The sequence below is a fragment of the Electrophorus electricus genome, chromosome 13, assembly GCF_013358815.1.
Source record: "Electrophorus electricus isolate fEleEle1 chromosome 13, fEleEle1.pri, whole genome shotgun sequence".
In the NCBI taxonomy this organism is placed as follows: domain Eukaryota; kingdom Metazoa; phylum Chordata; class Actinopteri; order Gymnotiformes; family Gymnotidae; genus Electrophorus; species Electrophorus electricus.
Genome location: NC_049547.1, coordinates 10,496,798 through 10,517,283, shown reverse-complemented (window position 1 = coordinate 10,517,283; position 20,486 = coordinate 10,496,798). Strand labels below are relative to the sequence as shown.

The window sequence follows — 20,486 nt, the reverse complement described above, 5'->3', positions numbered from 1 at the left end:
GTGGTGTTCTGTGTTCCCAGTAGAGCTCTTCCTGGGCTCCTTTTGACCTCAAAATCTTAAGTTCACCCCAGTCTCAGCTGAGCTCCAGAAACAGGTTGTTATTTTGATGATGGGTTTTTACCTCCGGTCCTGGGGAATCAATTTCTGTGCAAGAGGTTACCCCTTCCAAGCACATCATTTAGCACATGACAGACCTGTTAATGAGATGATAAGCTGGATCACGTGTGTTGGGGCAGGGTCAACTGGTAGTGCAGAGGGTCTGCTTTGGCTTTAAGTGACAGGTCAGATAAATAAATGACACTAAATGGTGGTCATAACTGTCATAATGATTATCCTGTAGAAAGATCTACCTAATACTTCATTCAATAGGTCACTGGCACATTTAACTTGACTTGAAGCCATCATAAATTGGAGGGAACTATAATTAATTATAGCATATCACTAGGGTGAATTACATGGATGGATTTTTACAGAAATGTGAATATAAAAGAAAAACCACCATCCAGGAGGGGAAAAAGCACTTTGACACACTGTGAATCGAATTGAGTTGACAAGGTGTTTAGAGTGCATCCTGTTTATCTCTTGTTGAGACAGGCTATGTCTGTCTTAAATCATGTAAATTCCTCTTTGACTAAGGAATTCTTATTCTGGTAAATTTTGTGTACCTGTGACTGTGTCCATTATGGTTAGTATATATCATAGTGTGTCTAATTCACATTGAGTCTGTATTATCCCTGTCTCTACTATAGTTATTCTGTATTATAGTCTTATTTACATTGGGTCTGTCTCTAGCCTGCTGAACTCTCATGAGGTTCGTTTGAAGCTCTGTGTAAGATTGCAGTCTGTTGCCATATTCGTTGTTAGGGGCAACAGACGGCGCTACCTGGCATTGGTTTGAGCCTTGGTGCTCTGCCTTAATGACAGCAGCAGTGCCAGATACTGTGCCAGGCCATTAATGTCCCCCTGGTGCAAATTGTTACTCTTTTTTGCAACAGGAGTAAGATTGTAAATCAGATTTGTTATTGGGGGGGGGGGGGAAACCAAGGTAACGGCAAATGGTTGAGAAGAAATGCGTGAACGTTCTTCCTCAAATCCTCAGGACTCCGATTCACCACGACACTCCACGGCCTCCAACAGCTCCAACTTGAGCAGCCCCCCAAGCCCGTCATCCCCACACAAGAGCAAGACTCAGTCGCTGGAGCGTAGCGTGCACCCAGGCTGGGAGACCTGATCCAGGCTTCACCCTGAAACCCGGCCGGCCTGCCCCGAGCTCCCAGAACCAGAGGACCCCTCTCTCCCTTTAAGTAAAAGAAAAAAGACAGATGATTGAGTGGATTCCTGAGAATAATTTTCTACACTACATTTAGGGTGGAGTCGGTGTATGCCTGTGAATATGTACAAATGCAATAATTGGGTTATTGTGTTTATACAATGCACACATTTAATCTACACTCCAGCCTTTATAAGCCTCGCTTTGGCATCACTTTTTTTTTTAAATAACATTTTGTAAAAGGTGGGTGACACACACCTGAACTCTCCAGGTGAATCGCCTATACTGACCGGAGAAAGGAAAAAACCCTTGCCCTCTACAGTCTTGTGCTAAAGAGAAAAGAAACGTGTGCTTTCCCAATCTTGGATTTTGCAGGTTCAATGTTTTTATCTGCCAGTGGCAATATTATTTTAAGCTTTTAATGTATTAATAACAGAAGTACCTACACTTATACCTCTGATCAAAAGAGACACTATTTCTTGGTCTTCTTTTAGAAACATGGTGAATTTGAATGAGGGATTAGAAATTGTATACACTTAGAACCACTTCTGTATTGGAGACAAGACCGCTGATGAGTGTTCTAAGCCTCAGCCCTACAGTCTAACCTCTGATCTCTGGTGCCATGCTGATCCTTCTCATGTAAAGCTCAGAATTCAGTGGAACTAGATTTAGTTTAATAATGTAAATAGAGTTTAAGTAGAGTATAATATATTATGAAAAATAACACTATTTAAAAAGTGACATGGCTATTTTCTTTTGATTTAGTGTGTCATAAGCTTTGAACATCGATGCAACCACTTTTAATTTAATAATTTCAGCGTTGTTTTATGAAAACGTCAAGTAGCTGGCTGGATGAACTAATTCAATAGGGAAACACTTAAATACTGTGTTCAAATATAGTAATCATAAACACTAGGCATATGCATGCACATGTATGTGGGTGGGTGGGTGTGTGAGAACACATACAACAGCATATAGTATAAGCATAGAAACACAGTAATCCCACAGTCCCATAAGCCTTGCAGTGAATGTATTGAAGACTTTCACAGCCTTTTCCATATCCTCTCTTTGCCTGTGTGTGTTTCACAGTTCCTTTACTGGAGCAATAATGCTGTTTCCAAAGACGTTTTTTGTTGTTATTGTTAAATCGTTATTACTGTTTGTCTGGTTTTATGTTTGTTTTAATGTGTTTTTTTTTTTGTTTTTTTTTACTTGCGGGAACACTTAAATCCAAACATAGCATGAGGTTATCTGTACATATACAATATGTATATTACCACTGGTTTAGTGACCTTAGTCACTGTTGTGTGACATTCAGCATTCAAAAACTGGTTAAGATGTGGAGTGCTTCTCTCCTCTGCTCAGCATTCAGGGCCTTTAACTCAATCTCACTGGTGCATCTGTCCGCCTCTACTTCCTGTACCTAGTAATGATGCAATGGGGACAGTGAGGGGAAAAAAGGTCAGTTTTATTTCTGATGCTAATGGCAAATCATAAAATTAATCATAACAGTTTCAGTGTTAATAGTGCATCTGCAGATGCATCTTTAAATGTTCAGGGAATATGGAGAATGCAAACTTAGACTATCAAGTACCCCTGGATATCACATACCTCAAATTTAGTGAGGCAAGCCATTCATTACTTCATCTTAAAGCAGGCCAACACAAGTATGTCTGTCATTCCTCCTACAACATAATGAAGTGGTGATTAAGCTCTAGATTTGGCTGTATTTTAATTGCTATGCCTTCACCTGACAAACTAAGTTCCTATTTTGCTTAGATCTGACTCTTCCTTTTAAGACAGAACTAGGGTCCAGTCATTAAGGCTGTGAAAGCAATGCAAAATTGATCCAAATTCCAAATTTTATAATATGTTTACAAGTCATACATGTAGATAAAAAAGTTTTTATGTAAAAGCACACATTTGACTTTTGAGATTACAAATGTATGTACATTAGCATGAAATGAAAAAGCAGATTGTGGTCGTTATTCTTCCTGACATATATTGTCGCAATTCTATGAAAACTTTTGTATCTTCTGAGCAGTTCAACAGAGAATACCACCTTTTGTGTCACTCACTTATTTGACCTAAATACAAATCATGATGTTTTTTAATTTTTTTAATCAACTCCCAGATGTGTAAAAGGAGGACAAGAGTGAATATCTGCTGAGGGAATTGAAGCAAAACCATCTTATTCTTGAGGTTTCTTGCAGTGACAACAATATTCTCTGCCATTATGCAAATATTGATATTTTTTCCCCCACTGTGGACCAGTCCAATAAACTTGACAGAATATGCTCTTAAATGAATAGTTGATATATAGCATTATTTTGGACCTTAGACTTTGTGGTATGACACTGCCACATTTATTTCCACTGAATTTAAATGACCATACTCCATAATGTAAGCTTCATGCAGAGTGTTTTTGGGGAATTTGGGCTATGATGGGTGGAATGTTTATACCAGGATTATGGTATAACATAACAGGAGACCTGTCTTGAGATGTTAACTCAGGTATGTTAGAACCAATGATCTATTTTATTATATTGAGGACTAGTGAGGGAGAGGAGACCTCAGACGTGGCCTTGGGCTCAGAGACTGCTGGGCCTGTTGCTGGGCTTATTTTAGGACTGTTATTTAGCCATGTAGAGGCCAACATTAGAGGGGGTGCCTTAGTTGAACTCAACCTGAAAAACGCTGGGCCATGTAGAGAGCTACGTGGATTAGATTTAGAGCAGAACTGAGAGATAATTGACAGCTAAAACACCTGCATTTCAGTGAGGGTTTACTCTGCCTTGTTTGTTAACTACTACTTCATATCATTCATTATATTTTCTAGACAATGAGGTGGTTTTTTTTTTTTTGGTTTGTTTTTTTGTAAGAATATGTACAGTTTGGCATGTCAAGGGTGTAATCACTTGTTCACTTGTTTTAAATGTTAAGGCTGGATTTTGCCACTTTTTTGTTTTAGCATATTCTATTGATCTGTGTGGTGTGGAAGTTTGGGATGTAAACAAGAGGATGACCCCACTACCTTTTTTTTCCACATGCTTATTTAAAGTGGAATGTCATGGAGTTTATTTAATTAGCCACCATTCTGTTCACATTGACAACTCATAACGTGACTGATGTATTTCAATAAAATGGGGAGCTGTTACAAAACCGAATTTTTACTCATGAATGTCGATGCATTTAGTTTTAACAGCTTATGTTAATAAACTAGAAAAAAAGGCATATATGACAAATATTAGGGCTTTAAAATTAACTAGCAATGTTCATTTCTTCATAGAAATTTGATAATCTTGTGACTCTAGAACAAAAAAGCATCTACACATTCAACATTATAGCTAGCCACTTTTTAAAGTGCTAAATCTTTTTCCCTCTACACAAATTGCCATCTGTACAACATAGACAAATGAGTTCACCATGAAGCTTGAGTACTTTGGAGACTAAAGGCAAAGATACTGTAGAAGCGTTAGCTGTTGAACATGTTGAACATGGCCATTTTACAAAGCTCAGGTCCACAGTCACATTTTCAGGCACTGAAAACCACAAAGTTAAATCTCTTTTTCAACAAGCAAGAAAAAAAAACCATTCAGGACAGTTTCCCCAGCTTCTGGGTTAAGCTGCTTAATCTTTACGAATGCTTGACTTGGTGCAGCTCATTAGAAAATGTTGATTATTTAACTTGATATAAATAGCTCAATTTGTATGAAATTTGTGTCCCAGATAAGCATCTGGAAGAAGAACAAACAGGTTTAGAGTGTACCACAAATACAATCCTGCACTAGGAGCGCACATAGCATTCTGAAGTGACCACCAAAAATCTCAGGCAGAAGTTCAGGTTCCAAAGCTTTTTGCATATAGATTGCTGCGGGCAGAAGAAGAGAGAGAGTTTCAGGCTAGCGAAACCGAACACAGCGGTAAGTCCACTGAGAAAAGGCGTACGTGGGCGCTCTGAGCTGACGAGGTAGGTCACAGCAGGGGCTGTGGGGGAACACAACTACACAGCCACTGGTGGGGAGGTTTACTGGAGAGCTGCAGTTCAACATACACACACAGCATACACAAATGGGATGCATCATATGGGCATGCCCACTCTCTATCTGTCCACTCTACCAACAAGCACAGAGGAATACATGCAGTCACTTGCCAGAGGCACATAGCTGCCAAGGTGGACAGTACCCTTGACCAAAATTTTCCTATTTCTTTTTTCTGCCCTTGGCTTTGGGTGTAAGGACTCGCAGAAAACCGAGAGGAGCTGGTTCTGTATCTGCTGTGAGGATGGCTTGACCCTACTGCCACACTGCAGTCACTCAGCAGGGGGCAGAGTCCCATTGCTGAGTCAGTTTCTACTCACTCCCATCACAGTATCCGTCTGCTCTTACACAGGTGTATCGCAGACCATTAGCAGTCTGAAGCCTGAGGCAGTGGCCAGACCAGCATCATATCTCCTAGGATGATGATCCTGTGTGTGTAAACCACACCTATGGCGCACCTGGATGGGTGAGGTCTTCTGCTCATACAGAGCCGGGAATCTCTTCTTCCAAAAGCATACAGTACAAGAGTTCAGGTCCAAGCCCTGAGTGGACAACGAGGCCAGTGTAAACAGTGTCTGGAAACAGTCGTCTGTAGGAATTACGCGCTTGCTCCATCCTGCTCCTCCATGTGGTTCATACTGGAGCCATGCGTTATGTTGGTGGGCAGAGGATTGGCCAAGTCCCGCGCACTGCCGTGCTGTGACTGGCTGTCGAGCTGGTGGAGGCTGCTGTGACGAGATAACTGCTCAGTAAGGCGGGGCATGCTCCCGTACGGTGGTCGTTCCTCCGTGCCTCTGTGGCTGGTCGGAGTGTACCTGTGGGGGAAAAATTAAACGGGTTTTCTCAGAAAACAGACTGCATGAGATACAACAATAATTACATAACGTTCCGATTAGCGCTCCATCAGTTGTCAATCTCAAGCATACTGACATAAATAAACAATCTTCCATCCCAACACACACACACAGGCCCCACCTGCCGTCAGGAGATCGGTGCAAGCTGCCATGGTAGCTGCTCATCTTGCTGTGGACACTGCGCACGTCATCCAGCATGGCCAGGTGGGTGGAAGAGGCATGGGTGGAGGTGCCCTGCGTGGAGGTGCCGCGCGATTTGCGGACAATGGGCGTGTTGGGGTCACGCAGCAGACACTGAGCGAAGTCGGGCTCCTGCAGCACCTGGCGACTCTCGTTTACCACGCTGTTACCGGGGCCGGGCGGGGTTAGACAGCATGGAGGATAAAGGGGGAGAGAGGTGTAGACCTGCACAATGAGAAAGGAAAAGTGCCTCCCCTGCAGACTAAAGTAATAAGAGCTGACAGCACAGTGAAGGCATTTCATCCCAATAAGTTTGTAACCTTAAATTCTTCTCTTTGATAAACGAGCTCAGGGCAAAACTTAAAAAAAGTTCTTACTCTTTGCGTCTGCGACCGTGAAAAAAACTGGCCCACTCGAAACAGGTCTTCTTACTGCCCACCCAGAAAACAGAAGGGATACCAACAACCAGCACCATCAGGTACTTCATCAGGAAGAGAACCAGGTCAGGCCTGCTGGCCTGCTCCACCTACAAACACACACACACGCACACACACACATGCTCATTAAATAGAGTGATTTCAGGGTTCCTGTAAAAGCCTGTCCCTTACTCACAGCCCAAGGCTCTTGCCTGCTCAACCAGCTTTGTGCTCTTTGGTTTCATTTTTCTCTTCACTTAACTACACTCCAAGCTTTCATGTGCACTGTTTGGTTGGAAAAATATTGTGTGAAACATCATTTGGCTCTCACTTTGTGATTTATTAGTTTTTCACTCCCATCTTCCTCACTGTGGTGGAATGTGGCTTTCTCTTCTGTTGTGCTTAGTGTGCCATAACAGACTCTTTACATGTGGCAGCCTAGTTAGACTGTACATCTCACTGCTTTCAGACAGTTCTGTGCTCTCCACGGCCCTCCGTTCCATTTGTTTTCTGTGCATGTGGGCACTAAACTAGCCATGTGAACACACACACAACCTCAGAAGAAGGCTTGGGTGTTCACCACGTGTTCAGATGTAGGGTCTTCAAAGGGAACTATCCAATGACAAGATGAAACTGAATTCTTGAGCACAGACATGCATCAGCGACACAGAAAAGAAAATGAGGAGCAGCGTCCAAGGCTTTATGGGCCTTACACACACACACACACACACACACACACACACACACACACACACACACACACACGCACATACACACCACGGCTACTCCATGTGAATGCTATGTTTTAACATATTGAAATTGAGGTATGCTTTGAAATGTATGTGTTTGATCTGACATGGCTAAAGATGGGCCTGTGTTAATTTATTGGTTTGTTTGTTTGAATTTGTTTTATTTGTCATTAATTATAAGAATTCATCAGTATTGCAAAGGCAGATATTGCAATAGTGATTTGAGCAAATGATATAGCGTGTGGCCCTATACCTGAGCATGCTGACAAATATTTACTGATGTATATTAATACTCATATTAAGCACGCTAAATTACACTTTCACAACTTGCATTCATTCTATGAATTCATTTTGTTTCAAAGCAGATTCACCAGTATAAGGTTTCATTAGCCCTTGGCCTGTTTGCTGGACCCTGCTTATGTTAACAGCTAGTGGAGGCTTGTGATGAGCCATGCCAAGTCCTTCCCTGGCCACTGAAAGCCTTCTTTTTAATTCACACACACACACTAGAGATCCTCTTCAGCCGCAGAGAGGGCAGAAACACACACCATGTGTCAGATCCTCCCACTCGGGGCCTCTCAGACATTAGATTGTTAGATTGAGTCTTCGTGTCTGACAGGATTCTGGTTTAGACTGACACTACACTTGAGGTGAGTCTTCAGATAGATGAAGTTCGATTTAGGTTAAGGCTGATTTAGTTTAAGACTGAGGCTAGACTGAGGATACAGGGGTGATTGCAGGTACTGGTGCACTACTGGATAGCCTCATTGGGCTTTGGGAACAAACCACTTTTCTCTTTATGAAATTGCTGAGATAATGACAGGCCATCAGCACCTTCTAATCATACTGCAGCACACTCTGTCTGTATGTGTGTGTGTGTGTGTGTGTGTGTGTGTGTGTGTGTGTGCGTGCGTGCGTGTGTGCGCGCGCAGGCCGCTTCTTGATTATGGTCTCTACGCTAAACCCACATCAAACAACTCTCCCTTTAGCTCTCCTCACCAAACAACTACAGAGCCCCGACACACAACGCGTGCAGTAAAGCGTGACCTGACAAGCCTGCCGATGAAAGAGAGCAAACAGAAATGCAGGAGCACGACAGAGAGCTGCTTCCACCATCCTCCCCCAGCTCACACCAGTACACCTGCACCTAAGACAGCTCTGTTCAGATGCTCTGTAAATCAGCGGAAAAGAGCCGTGTAGGCACGTCGGGCTCACACGGAGTAGGTGACTAAGAGGAACACCGCGGCTGGCTAGGTAGGAAAAGTCTGGCCTACGGGGTCTGGGGAGAGGCGAGGCGAGGTGAGGCGAGGCGGGGGAGGGAGGGAGTTAACAGGTCATGTGACGCTCAGCTCCACTCGGTTCACAGTGTTCTCTTGGAAGAGGCTGAGGGGCTAGCGTTACATGTAACATAAACATGCTGTGCGGCACTGTGGTGTATCACATCACACCATCTTTTCAACCAGCCACACAAATGAAGCCCTAACCAGGATGTCTCTGTGCAGGTCTTGAAATATTCAGCCGTTATCAAAAAACATTTTTAAAAAATTACATACACACAAACAAAAACAAAAAGCAAAAGAAAACATTTTTCATGCGCGGTGAAGGTAAAATGCACAAGACAATACCAATATGTGGTTAAATGCATGTGGCTCAGTTGGGCTGGTCCTGTTACAGAGAGCGCAGGCAGGTTTATGACTGGCTATGAGAGCGGTGCGATGCGGTTACCTGGTAAGGGCAGGGGATATGGTATTCCCTGCAGCGCTCCTGCACCCAGGTGGTCTCCCACACCGAGCGGTAGGCTTGCTCGTACAGGTAACACCCCACTACCGTCAGCAGGGGCACCAGGTAGAGGATGGAGAACACGCCAATGCGGATCATGAACTTCACGAGCTTGTCCTGGTTCTCCTTCTCCAGGGGGATCTCCATGCGGACGCGGTTCAAAGCCATGATGCCGGCCAGCAGCAGGGCCACCCCGAGCAGCACGTCCATGCAGAGGGGTGCCAGCAGGAACCAGCGCAGCGTGTGCACGTCGTACAGCCCCACGAAGCACACACCGCTGATGTTGTCGCCTTCGATCTTGTTCATGGCCAGCAGGGCCACGGTGAGCACGCCCGGCACGCCCCAGGCACTGGCATGGAACAGCAGCGCCTTCTTCTCAATGGCCTCGCTGCCCCACTTGGGCACGGCGGCCAGGAACCAGGTGATGGTGAGCACCACCCACCAGACGCTGCCCGCCATGGTGAAGAAGTAGAGGGTCATGAAGAGCAGCGTGCAGGCCTTGTTGTGCGAGCCCTGCGTGATGGTGGAGGCTTTGAATTGGGCGGGGCTGGCCGCGTTGCACGCCACGCCGTCCTCCAGTAGGAAGCCCAGGAAGAACACCAGTGACACCATCATGTAGCACACGGCGTAGAAGATGATGGGCCGCTCGGGGTAGCGGAAGCGCGTCACGTCGATGAGGAAGGTGAGGAAGGTGAAGAGGGTGGCGGACAGGCAGACGATGGAGACCACCCCGATGAAGTAGCGGGCGAAGGTGAGCTCCTCGCGGCGGAAGTACATGTTGGGGCAGGGGGGCGAGCAGTCGCGCACGCCCAGGAACGAGTAGCCCAGCTCTGGGTCCACCTTCAGCTCGCGGGGGCACCAGAAGCCGTAGTCCCGCTGCACAGCTTTAGTCGAGTGGTCCGTGGTGTTCGTATTGGTCAGCAGGTCCTCAGCACGAGGGTATGGCTCGTCACAGTCCGGAAATCTGGGGCCAGACACACACGTTATATTGTTATTAGGAATTGTCTAGAGAAATGGAATTATGTGGCTTCACCATGATCCGCTCTGGTTTAGATATTCCCTTTTTGGCTCTGTGTCGGCGTTATCTGAATATATACAACGTCACACATTTTTATTGTATTTTGATACTCATTAATTATTTTAACATTTTTTCAAAAAAATTCAAATAACTAGCTCTGTGATTTTTTAGGTGTTATCAGCCACCTCTACTATTTCACAGAGGTTTTCCAGTAAAGCAAAAAAAACACAAAACAAAACCCTCCAGTTATGTTCGAGGTTGTCAAGTAGTTTCCCAGGCCCAAAGCCCAGTCTGCCAAACCTGTTGCAGTCCATCTCCTCAGGCCAGGACACACCGAACATGTCCATGAGCTTCTGGCAGTCCCTCCTGGAGTGTGTGCAGAGCGCACGGCAAGGCAAGGCCACGCGGCCATACTCAGCACACACGGGGGCATAGAGGGAGCACAGGAAGGGCCGCAGGGCTGGAGAGCACTGCAGCTTCACCATGGGATGGAACGGCTGAGGAGAGACACGGGCATGGAGTCACACACGGTGCCACACACTGACACACACTACCACACACAGGCACGGAGTCACACACGGTGCCACACACTGACACACACTGACACACCCAGGCACGGAGTCACACCCGGTGCCACAGACTGACACACACTACCACACACAGGCACGGAGTCACTCACGGTGCCACACACTACCACACACAGGCACGGAGTCACACACCACCACACAATGACACATCACCACGTGCCAGTCTCAGAGCACCACACACTTCCACACGGACTGCTCTGAGACCACCACTTACTTCCACACACTGATCTCAGACCACCACACATCACCACACACCGCTCTCAGAGCAGCACACACACACACACACACACACACACATCACCACACACACATCACCACACACCGCTCTCAGAGAAGCATGTAGCAAGATGTCAGCGCCAATGCACCGCCACTGACAGAGCCCCTTGTCTACTAGGCAAACACACCCTGGTGGAGTTTATATATATATATAAATAAAATGTGTGTGTGTGTGTATATATATATATATATATATATATATAAATAATATATACATATATAATATATACATATATAATATGATGTGCAGCATTTCTACAGCTATATAAACGCAACTGCTTAAAGACACAGTGGTTTAAATCTTGTTCTCTGCAGTGCATGCTTATCCCAGTGAAAATCCAGCGCCTACGACCTTTTAAGCCAGCTTTATAATGATTATGCTTTCACAGACGACAATCGCAAATTGTGAAAGGATTCTTTGGTGATGAGTTTAACTGTGTGGTCTTTGGGGCGTGTAATGTGTCATTCTCCATGGACCTCCTCATGCCTCTGCATCCAAACACTATGATTATCTTGTGTCCGTGACAGAAAGTCTGATCCAAAATCTTGCAGTGTTGTGCTTTGTTTTTTTCAAGATAAAACCTTGGCATTACTATTCTATGGGCTCTGTCACATATGAATGACAAACAGAATGTCATAATTTTCTGGCATCATGGAGTTTATCAACAGAAAGCATTTTCTGTATAGTCTGACCTTCAGCACAAGTGAGATCAAAGTGAGATCTGTCATGGAATTCGGTCAAAATTTCAGCTGCAGCATCTTGTCCAGTGTGACATACAGCAAACGTACAAGAGTGCTTAGAATCACAGAAAAAGCTATGCAGAGAAACATTTCTGCAGATTTGTCTACAAGCAGGAAGTTGTTGCAGTACTGTAACCCAATGCCCCTTGCCCAGGGTCACCAGCCCGTGGGCGGCTCCAATTGCGCTTTTGTGTCCCTGAGGAGACAAGTGCATGCTGGGAGACAAAGCAGCTGTGGAGTTGGGCATTAATATGCAAATCTGTGTAGGAGTGAACAAAGGCCTTCCACCTGGGGCCAGCCAATACACAAACACTTCCTGCTGAGGTCTGGCCCTTGGTCACTGCCCTGCTGGCCTGAGTGACACTGAAGAGATGGAAACACTCACACACATATGCACGCGCACTCTCTCTCTCACACACACACACACACACACACACACACAACCCTTCCCCCCACACAAACACCCACAGCCACCCACCCACACACACACACACATCTATGAATCTATTTTCACATCTCTGGCCTATGTAAACTTCTCCATTCTCTCACCAGTCGTTCTTTTAAATTTTCAGTGCTAAAAATCCAAACATTTTCACCACAAGGAGCCTGAAGACATGTCTGGCCTTAAAACCAGAGTCCCAAAAAAATATTTAGCAAATAAGATATCAGAAATATTTAGAGTATCACATCAATATTTAGAGTAGGTCATGAAACATTCAGCCTACTGCTTGAACAGCCAGAATATAGAGAGATCAAAACAACACAATCAGCTTACAGTCCTGCCCCTACCACACATGCTGACATCATGAGCCTGCCCCTGCCGCACAGCTGTTGGAACAGCCAGGAGAGTGCTGACATTTTCTCTCCTATTCTTGTTCTGTTGATTTTCTGTGTCATCCTCAGGAAAGAAGCAGGCCTGAGTCAGATACTCCAGCGAAGCTCAGAATGTCTTACATACATGTCCAGTAGTTCTAATAAGTTGCAAGAGCTAATGGAAGCAACGCAGTGTAGACCTTATGAGTGTTCTTTTTTTTAGGCATGAGACTGAGGTTGTAGGACAAGAGCATATAATAGATTGCAGTCCTGTGCTCTGCAAATGAGGACTAAAGCTCCTTAGTTCTGCACTTACAAGACAAAAATTGCATTCAAAAACAAGGAGAGACAATTCTACTAAAACCAGCAGGTGCAACCATCAACCAGCAGGAAAAGAAGCACTGCTCTCCTTCAAAATGGATGTAAAAGTGTGCTGCTTTTGGAGCTCTGAACTAAAAAGCCTCAGCAACTCTGGGTCTCGGGCTCGGGACTCGGTGGCTCTGGAAGAGGCTCACCTGCATAAGCTGCACAGAGTTGCTCATAAGCACATTTTACATCAGTGTGTGTTGTAAATACACGGATGCCTCTGAGTCTGTGTCCACTGTGTCACTGCTCAAAAAGTGAGTGTTTTGCTGTTGTTCATCGGTGGGGGAGCTATCCCTATTAACCCTGCAACAACCTCTCTACCAGCAGGAAGCTGTGCCCACACAACCAGTGGAGGCAACACTCGATGCATATTCCTGTCTCTCCCTCTCTTAGTCTTCAGTGTAATACAAATTATGCCAGACTGCATTTGACCTTGTTACATAAACAGAACATTTGGGTTAAATGGTTTAAACAAAGAGCCTAACACGTATCAATTAAAATCTACCTTTCTCGGCGCCAGTGCTGATTCTCTAAACGAATAAACTAAGCACAGGGGCACGCGTGATGTAAATAACTGCAGCATTCTCTATGAGAAAGAGGAAAACGCACACTGTTCTTATAGCAAAAGAAGGTGCTGGAAGAATGGGGATTGACTCACATATTTGTGAAATGCAAAGACAGGCATATAATGTACTTTAATCAGCATGCCTAAAATGGTAGTGGGTAATTAAAACATCTCTGCAGTGATTGTGAACACTTAACAACCACGCCAGGAAGGCCAGACTGTGGAGGAGGTCCAGGGGCGGGTGCGGGGAGTCGCGGTTTGGTTCACTTTTTTGGCAGGAGTGAAAAAGAACGCATTTGTCTTTCACAGATGCCAGCAGACACTCCTCCTCAAGCACCTCAATGGACAGATTAAGTTTCAGCTTGTTTTTTCCTCCGTCTGCCGTGTGATTTATATAAAGAATCCCCTGCTCGAAGGCTGGCGTTGAAAGCCCTCCTAAGCGTATGACTGGCTGCGTGCTGGCCTACATGGGCACATTCACATACATGATGTAAAAATGAAACACTAAAACATCCACCTGTTCCAGCATAATCGAAAGCAATACTGAGGTCGGCTATCAAGTTACAGCCACTCAATGACAGACTTATGAGTAGGAACGTGGGAGAAGAAGTTATACATGGATAAAAAGTGAGAGAGTGTGAGAGAGAGAGAGAGAGAGAGAGAGAGAGAGAGAGACTGGGGCGAGAGAGTTTTCTGTAATGAGGTGTCTGCTCCATGCTTGACTGACAAGTCCAGTAATCTCATCCTGGCTGAGGGAGATGACTACGGGCCCTGTGCCTGTGAAGAACCCCCCCCTTTCCTCTTCTCCTCTTTCTCTCCCTCTAGCTTTAATGCTTCTGCTGCTGGAAAAGTCTGTTTGCTGACTTTCACAGCAAGCATGTGTGTGGCTTTGCCCAGGATTAGACTGTCTAAAGAATCTGACTATTTAGACCGAGAACTTGACATTTTTCCCTACTGGGTGGAGGGTGGGTGTGTCTGGGCCCTCATTAGCCTTGATTCACACACCCTTCCTGGTATATGTACCCGGTAATTCTGCCCCCAGGACCTTCCTAGAACTGTCACTAAATATTATTCCAGTGCACATCAGCAATGCCTGTTCACACGACAGACCCTGCAATCCTGAGTCTTTAATGAGGGTTCGCATGATACCAGGGCTGCTACATTATAGCGTTCACTGAGCCTAGAGTCATAGCATATTTCAAGCTGATAGGTTTGACCTTGAATAAGTGGATTTATTCATTCCTACATAAAGAATCCCAGTTTGATTGTAGCTTGCAAAGAAAATAGCTGTTGCAGCATCTACATGCAACAGCCTCTTCTCTCCTGAGTCAGACCACGGTGTCAGGGCTGGTGCGCTCCCATACGAGGATGCATGCGGAGGAACACAGAGATGAGAATGACGTCAGCCACACGGCGCCGGCAGCACCAGCCAGGGCCAGTAAAGCGCAGTGTGCGGGGGACATGCTGAGAGACAGACGCAGCCTGGCTGAGGGACTGAGAGCCAGTCCATCTGCATGGCCTGACAACCTCAGGGCAGACTCCTCCCAGCGCACAGCTGTGAAAAGCGCTGCCAGCCCTGAATGGGGCAACCCACCAAATGGAGAGTTATTTTCTTAATCTTCACCCTTTCCTCAGTCTTAAAGAAGAAAGAGGGGAGAGAAAGGACAGAGAGCTCCCACAGTGCCTTGCTCCCGTCATTCAGCCGCCCCTGAATGGCCTTCAGACGGCCTTCCTCCGCTCCACTCATCTCAGCACAGCATTCTTCCCCTGCCTTTACCACCAGCACTGCCATGGCAACCGCTGATGCGGAAAAAGGGGCCGACTTAAAGGGTTAGAGCTTTGATGAGTCCTCATCCTCCGGGGTCGGAGGTCGCTGGGAGAGACCACCTCCTGAGAGCGGTAATGCATGTGCTTTTCTGACACAATTAAGGCCTGTTTCCATAGCTACACCCTCCAATTCCAGTTAAGTGGGGGAGGATATTCTTGGTCTATCACACACGGAGGTGAACTGTAAGCAGTGCAACTGTAAGCAGAGACTAGCGAAGAGACTAAAAATACTGTAGTCATTACAACTAAATGAAATGTAAAGATGAAACAAATGGGACAGTTCAAATGCCTTAACATTACCGTGTCAACAGCCATCAACACAACACCTGACTGAAGGAAAATGGACAAAAATGGTAGTGTACTGTCCCATGTCCCCTTACTATCGGCAGTTTTTCTCTCTGGACCTGAATGCGCTCAGCCTGCCTCTATGAATATGTTCATATCTGCAAGCCAGCTATCATGTTAGTTGAGTGCGGAAGGTCTGAGTGGCATTATGTCCAGCAAACTCAATTTTGTGGTTTAGTCAGTCAGTGGTCAGAGATGGGATGTGGCAGCCCAGCAGGAATTTTACAAAATGGGTTAGTGGGAATTGGGGAGGAAGATTTGAACAGTTTACTGCACACAGAATGACTGAAGATACTCCGTTTTGGTAACCTAACAAAAACATCAACAAAGACAAGCAGAGTCATGAATTCCACCTCAGACCGTCCATGCAAGCGTTCTACTATCTGGAAGCTCATCTTTTTCTGCACAAACTAAGAGTGACCTCACTCTGACTGCAGTGCACCTCCACTGCATCAGCTCCAGCTCATGGCCCTTCAGTCAGCCCTACAGGCCAACCAGCCCCTCAGGCCAACCAGCCCCTCAGGCCAGGCAGCCCCACAGCCCAATCAACACTGGAAATGCCAAGCACACATCGATGTAATTTCCAGTGTACTGAAAAAGTTTTGATTTGGAATGTTACAAGGCCATGAGACGTTCATTGTAATGGCTAATTGCGGGAAGAGAAGGTAGACAGCCAACCACAATCCCAGCAGCATGTCATTTAGATGCTACTCTTAAACAATATCAATCAGGACCTATCTGGAGCTTGTGGGGGGTGAGAGGCGGTCTGAGAACCATCGTGCATGATCTTAGGGTGGTGTGTGAACAGGATAATGCCCCCCCCCCCCCCCCCCCGAGCCTAGTGGTCTGATTCATAGGTCATGTGCTGAAATATGTCCATTAGACATGGGTCATCTATATTTATGTTTTTCCATACATTGCATTTGCTATTGCTTCTTATCCTGCAGAATCACCACCCTATTCAGCAACTGTAAAATTATGATGCAAAAGAGGTAGCCATATTTCTCTTCATTAGTATTAATGAAAATTGCTTCATTTGCTTCAACCTCCCACTGTGCAATCTCGAATACAAAACCCAGAGACTTTAGCCTATGTTCAGCAGCTCAAACAGTCCTGACAGTGCTATGCTGCACACACAGAACATCAATCCCCATTTTTCATCTACAGCCTGGTCAGACACACCTCCCTTTCTCATTAACATTGTGTACTGCTACAGTGAAACTTGAGGAGGGGGAGGTTTGTCTCACAGGACTGGCCTCCTGTTCGGCTCTCGTTTCTCGGTGAACAGAACATCTCCTGAGTCCTGAGTGATGTATACAGATCCGGGGGGTCGGCGGGGGGGTTTGGTACTTGCAGCGCACTGGTGACAGATGAACAGGCATGGGCCTTTCTGCCACCCCGCTTTAAGGGCAGCCATGTGACCATGCAGGCCACAGTCATGTGACAGTGGGCACTCTGTTGTGCCTTTAGACGGCAGGGCAAGTGCTTCGCACTGGGCTTAATTGACTAGAGTAATGGAAGAAAGAGAATCGCTCAGTACCCCCAGTCAATCCAGACATTGTAGGCCTCCGAACAGATTATGAGGCAGTTAGCAATGGTGAAGAATGTTAGCTGGCACCATTACCCCTCCCTCCCTATACCCAGCATAAAGCATCATTCAGTGAGGATGCCACTCCTGAGCCAAGTCCAGGAGAGCATGGGGGAGGTGGTGCATAGCACTCGAGTACTGCCACTGCTTTCCTTGACATTACAACTCGAAGAGTTAGATGCCATTAACAGTTACAAAAATCTCATCGACAGTTTGTTCATTTACCATATGGCCACTGAAAATGACTCAAACCAATCATTGGAAGAAATCCTGCATTTGGTTTTCCGTTTCATTTCTTTGCGTCTTTTCCTGCAGAACAAATAGCATTATTTGGTTCTGATGTGAACCAAAAATGTTCATAATGGTACACCACTACATGGATACAACAAAATAGCAAACAAAAAATAAAATCAGTCGACATTTAAATATTACATATCGACTGACTGTAAATTCATAATGACTATTCTAATTACACACACACAAAAACGCACACACACAAAAACAATTCAGGATGAGAAGGCAGTCAATCTCATGAATACTTTCAATAAAATATGGATCCACTGCAAAGAGAGACATCCCCCTTGTAACTCCAGCAGCCCGGCACCACACGGACCGATAGCTGTTAAGAGGACAGCTCTGCTCTCAACTACACTTAAAAACAATGTAAAAAAAGTACAGCTCTACCTTACATTTCAGAATGGTTTTGCCTGAAAGCTCCATTTGCAACACTTTTGCCTGTGAGTCGGTGCAGCCTGACAAACCAGATGCTTACACAACAACAAGCTCCATGGCAACCCTGATTTTCCCTCACCTGCCCACACGGATAAACACAGCAGTAACAGGCAAAGTGAGTGGGAGCTGATTACCTCCATGGCCAGGGCAGCTGTCTGCTGGTCGTAGTGCTCCAGCAGGTTGGGCATGAAGGTGATGTTGTAAGGAAGATTCTGGCACATGCGTAGACCAATGGGCTCACAGGTGAACGTGCTGTGACTCTCTGCTGAGTCCACAAGAATGGCAGAGTTGCACACAAACAGAGAGGAAGCTAGGAGCAGCCAGAGGACCACCGCCCCCCTCTCTCGGGCGCCACATGCAGGCACTGGTGAAACTGTCGCACATCCCATCCTTGACTCACTGAAGACAGCAAGGTGAGACCAGGAGCGGGCGTAAGTCTGGCCTCTGAGCTTAGTTACCTCCTGACAGGTATCCACCACACTCACAGAGTCGAGGAGGTGTGCTGGACCGGCCTGCTGTTTCCATCCCCCACTAAGGAGAGTCCAGACTGCTTGCTCAGGAGGTCTTCATGGGTGAGCCGACGTGTCGATCTCCTTCCTCCGTGTGGGCACGCTTTGATCGGCCACCTTAAAGAGTTTCGGCTTTGCCTCAGTACACAAGGTAAGTCGAAGTGTTGTCCTCCAGAAAGATTCTGTCTTCATGGGTGCTGAAAAATGGCACGCCAGAACACAGGTCCCTCAATATACTGCAGGTGAATATGTCTAGCTGCACCTGCGACATGAAACAACGTTATAAAACCATATTAAAAGTGAAATGACATCTAAATACTTCATAAAGCTTCAGAACATATTTCAACTCTATTACAAAAACAATTCGAAGAATTCAAATTTGCTCCAAGTCACCCAGACCTCCAACCGTAGCAGAAACGACGTGTCCGACTTTGCAGTTATAGCTGTAATTCCGGCGCACAGCCTTCCCACACCCCAGAAGAGTCCTGGCCAGCGTCTCCGCCTTTCCTACACTCCGACCGTGTAACCCAAGCCCTCCATCAATCTCCACTGTGTTAAAAGCGAATTACTGTAGCTCGTGTAAACCAACCCCTCCCCCTCGCGACACGTTTGTGTAAGTGTGCACACACACGTCCCCCACCCCAATCACCACTGCAGCGGAACATTACACACTGTTTTGAAGACTAACTGAAATGCTTTGAAATCAATACCTTCCTGATCATAAAATCCAAACATCAGTTAACAGATACGCTACTACCACTACTATTACGAGTACTAATACTAATACTACTACTAATAATAGTAATGATAATAATTATTATAATTACTACAGACTAGTACCAGACAATTCCAACTGTCCTTTCACGTGACAAATACAATAACCGCGAGGGAAAGAGAACTTAAGTTTCTAATTTGATCGTTACTACTTAATAACGCTAGTCCAGCACGTGTCGTTACAGCCTTCAGTTGATCCATGTCATCCACGACGTTTTATCCAGCGTGCAGTCTCACACGCTAGCCCCGGTCAATGTACTAATGTGCGCTCTTTTAAAATTACAATTAAAATAAGCATAACTGTGACTGAATATACAAGTCCGTGGTTAAACATCCAAACGGAACTACCTTTGGTTGACATTATTCTTGAGCTTTTGTAGCTGTTTCTCTGTATGACAATACAACGCGTCTTCCCGTCTGGATCCCCGCAGCAGGTCCGACCTCCCAAACGCGTCTTCTAGACCGAAGCGCGTCGGCTATAGCAAAACCACACAGTCAAGTCCACACTGAATAGACAACAGAAGCGAGTTTGTTTGCCCACAGAGTCGCGTTACGATGCAACAGAAAACTACTCAAAATAGCGTTAATTGCCCGAAACACTCACATGAACAGCTACACTCCTGCTTGCTTTGCATATTCCGACCGAAACTCCCCCTCCCCTACGGATAGGCCCCACCTTCAACTTACTGCGCATGCCCCAGGGATGGAGCCAGAGGGCAAAGGAGGTGCGGGGCAGCTGCATAAATGCAAACCTGTTTTCTAATCAGTGATTTTACTGAAAATATCAGTAAGAACAAGCTGGGGAAAAAAACAACCACTACCTTAAACTTGGTTCATGTGATCGTCTTCTAGAATAATTTAAAAGGATCGTGTCTTCTTGACAATTGGTAAAACTGTATGAGCTCTATCTAATCTTGTAATCTAACACGGATTACTACTATACCAATCAAATGTCGATTACACAATAAATTACCACGAACAATGAACATATGGACCTAGCTATAGTCGGGCCCCTTGCCATGGTTAATGAGCAGCAGGTGGAGCGTCAATACGTCCA

The 20,486-nt window shown here is 45.6% G+C and overlaps 2 protein-coding genes across 15 annotated transcripts in view; one reads left to right on the top strand and one right to left on the bottom strand.

Annotated features, from left to right (window-relative positions):
* cdc42bpaa (CDC42 binding protein kinase alpha (DMPK-like) a) overlaps window positions 1-4,433 on the top strand; it is a 51,682-nt gene extending 47,249 nt beyond the window's left edge. For 7 of the 10 annotated variants that reach the window (XM_035532599.1, XM_035532600.1, XM_035532601.1 and 4 more), the window contains one exon: window positions 1,100-4,433. In XM_035532599.1, coding sequence (XP_035388492.1) covers window positions 1,100-1,231 — 132 coding nt within the window. In that variant the 3' untranslated portion in view covers window positions 1,232-4,433. The remainder of the gene's footprint in view (window positions 1-1,099) is intronic. The other 3 variants (XM_035532591.1, XM_035532593.1, XM_035532590.1) reach the window with 2 other exon arrangements.
* Window positions 3,614-20,105, bottom strand: fzd3b (frizzled class receptor 3b). Of its 5 annotated transcripts, XM_027011946.2 has the most exons (8): window positions 20,034-20,105; window positions 19,778-19,905; window positions 18,281-18,917; window positions 10,607-10,803; window positions 9,235-10,252; window positions 6,722-6,870; window positions 6,286-6,507; window positions 3,614-6,125 (listed from the first exon to the last, which is right to left on the bottom strand). In XM_027011946.2, exons 3-8 carry the CDS (start codon window positions 18,533-18,535, stop codon window positions 5,909-5,911), a joined length of 2,058 nt encoding a protein of 685 aa, XP_026867747.1. In that variant the 5' UTR covers window positions 18,536-18,917; window positions 19,778-19,905; window positions 20,034-20,105; the 3' UTR covers window positions 3,614-5,908. The 5 variants fall into 5 exon arrangements, with proteins under 5 accessions (XP_026867747.1, XP_026867749.1, XP_026867750.1 ...); XM_027011948.2 differs by having other exon boundaries at window positions 18,281-18,852; window positions 19,778-20,082; XM_027011949.2 differs by lacking the exon at window positions 19,778-19,905 and having other exon boundaries at window positions 18,281-18,852; window positions 20,034-20,052.
* Window positions 20,106-20,486: the final 381 nt, after the last annotated feature.

Excerpts from the sequence above, each read along its gene's own strand:
- fzd3b (XM_027011946.2), bottom strand. The coding sequence starts at position 18,535 with ATGGGATGTGCGACAGTTTCACCAGTGCCTGCATGTGGCGCCCGAGAG. Across the intron at positions 10,804-18,280 it reads CAGCTGCCCTGGCCATGGAG|CCGTTCCATCCCATGGTGAA; the intron begins GTAATCAGCTCC and ends GTCTCTCCTCAG. Across the intron at positions 6,508-6,721 it reads CACGGTCGCAGACGCAAAGA|CGTGGTAAACGAGAGTCGCC; the intron begins GTAAGAACTTTT and ends CCCCGGTAACAG.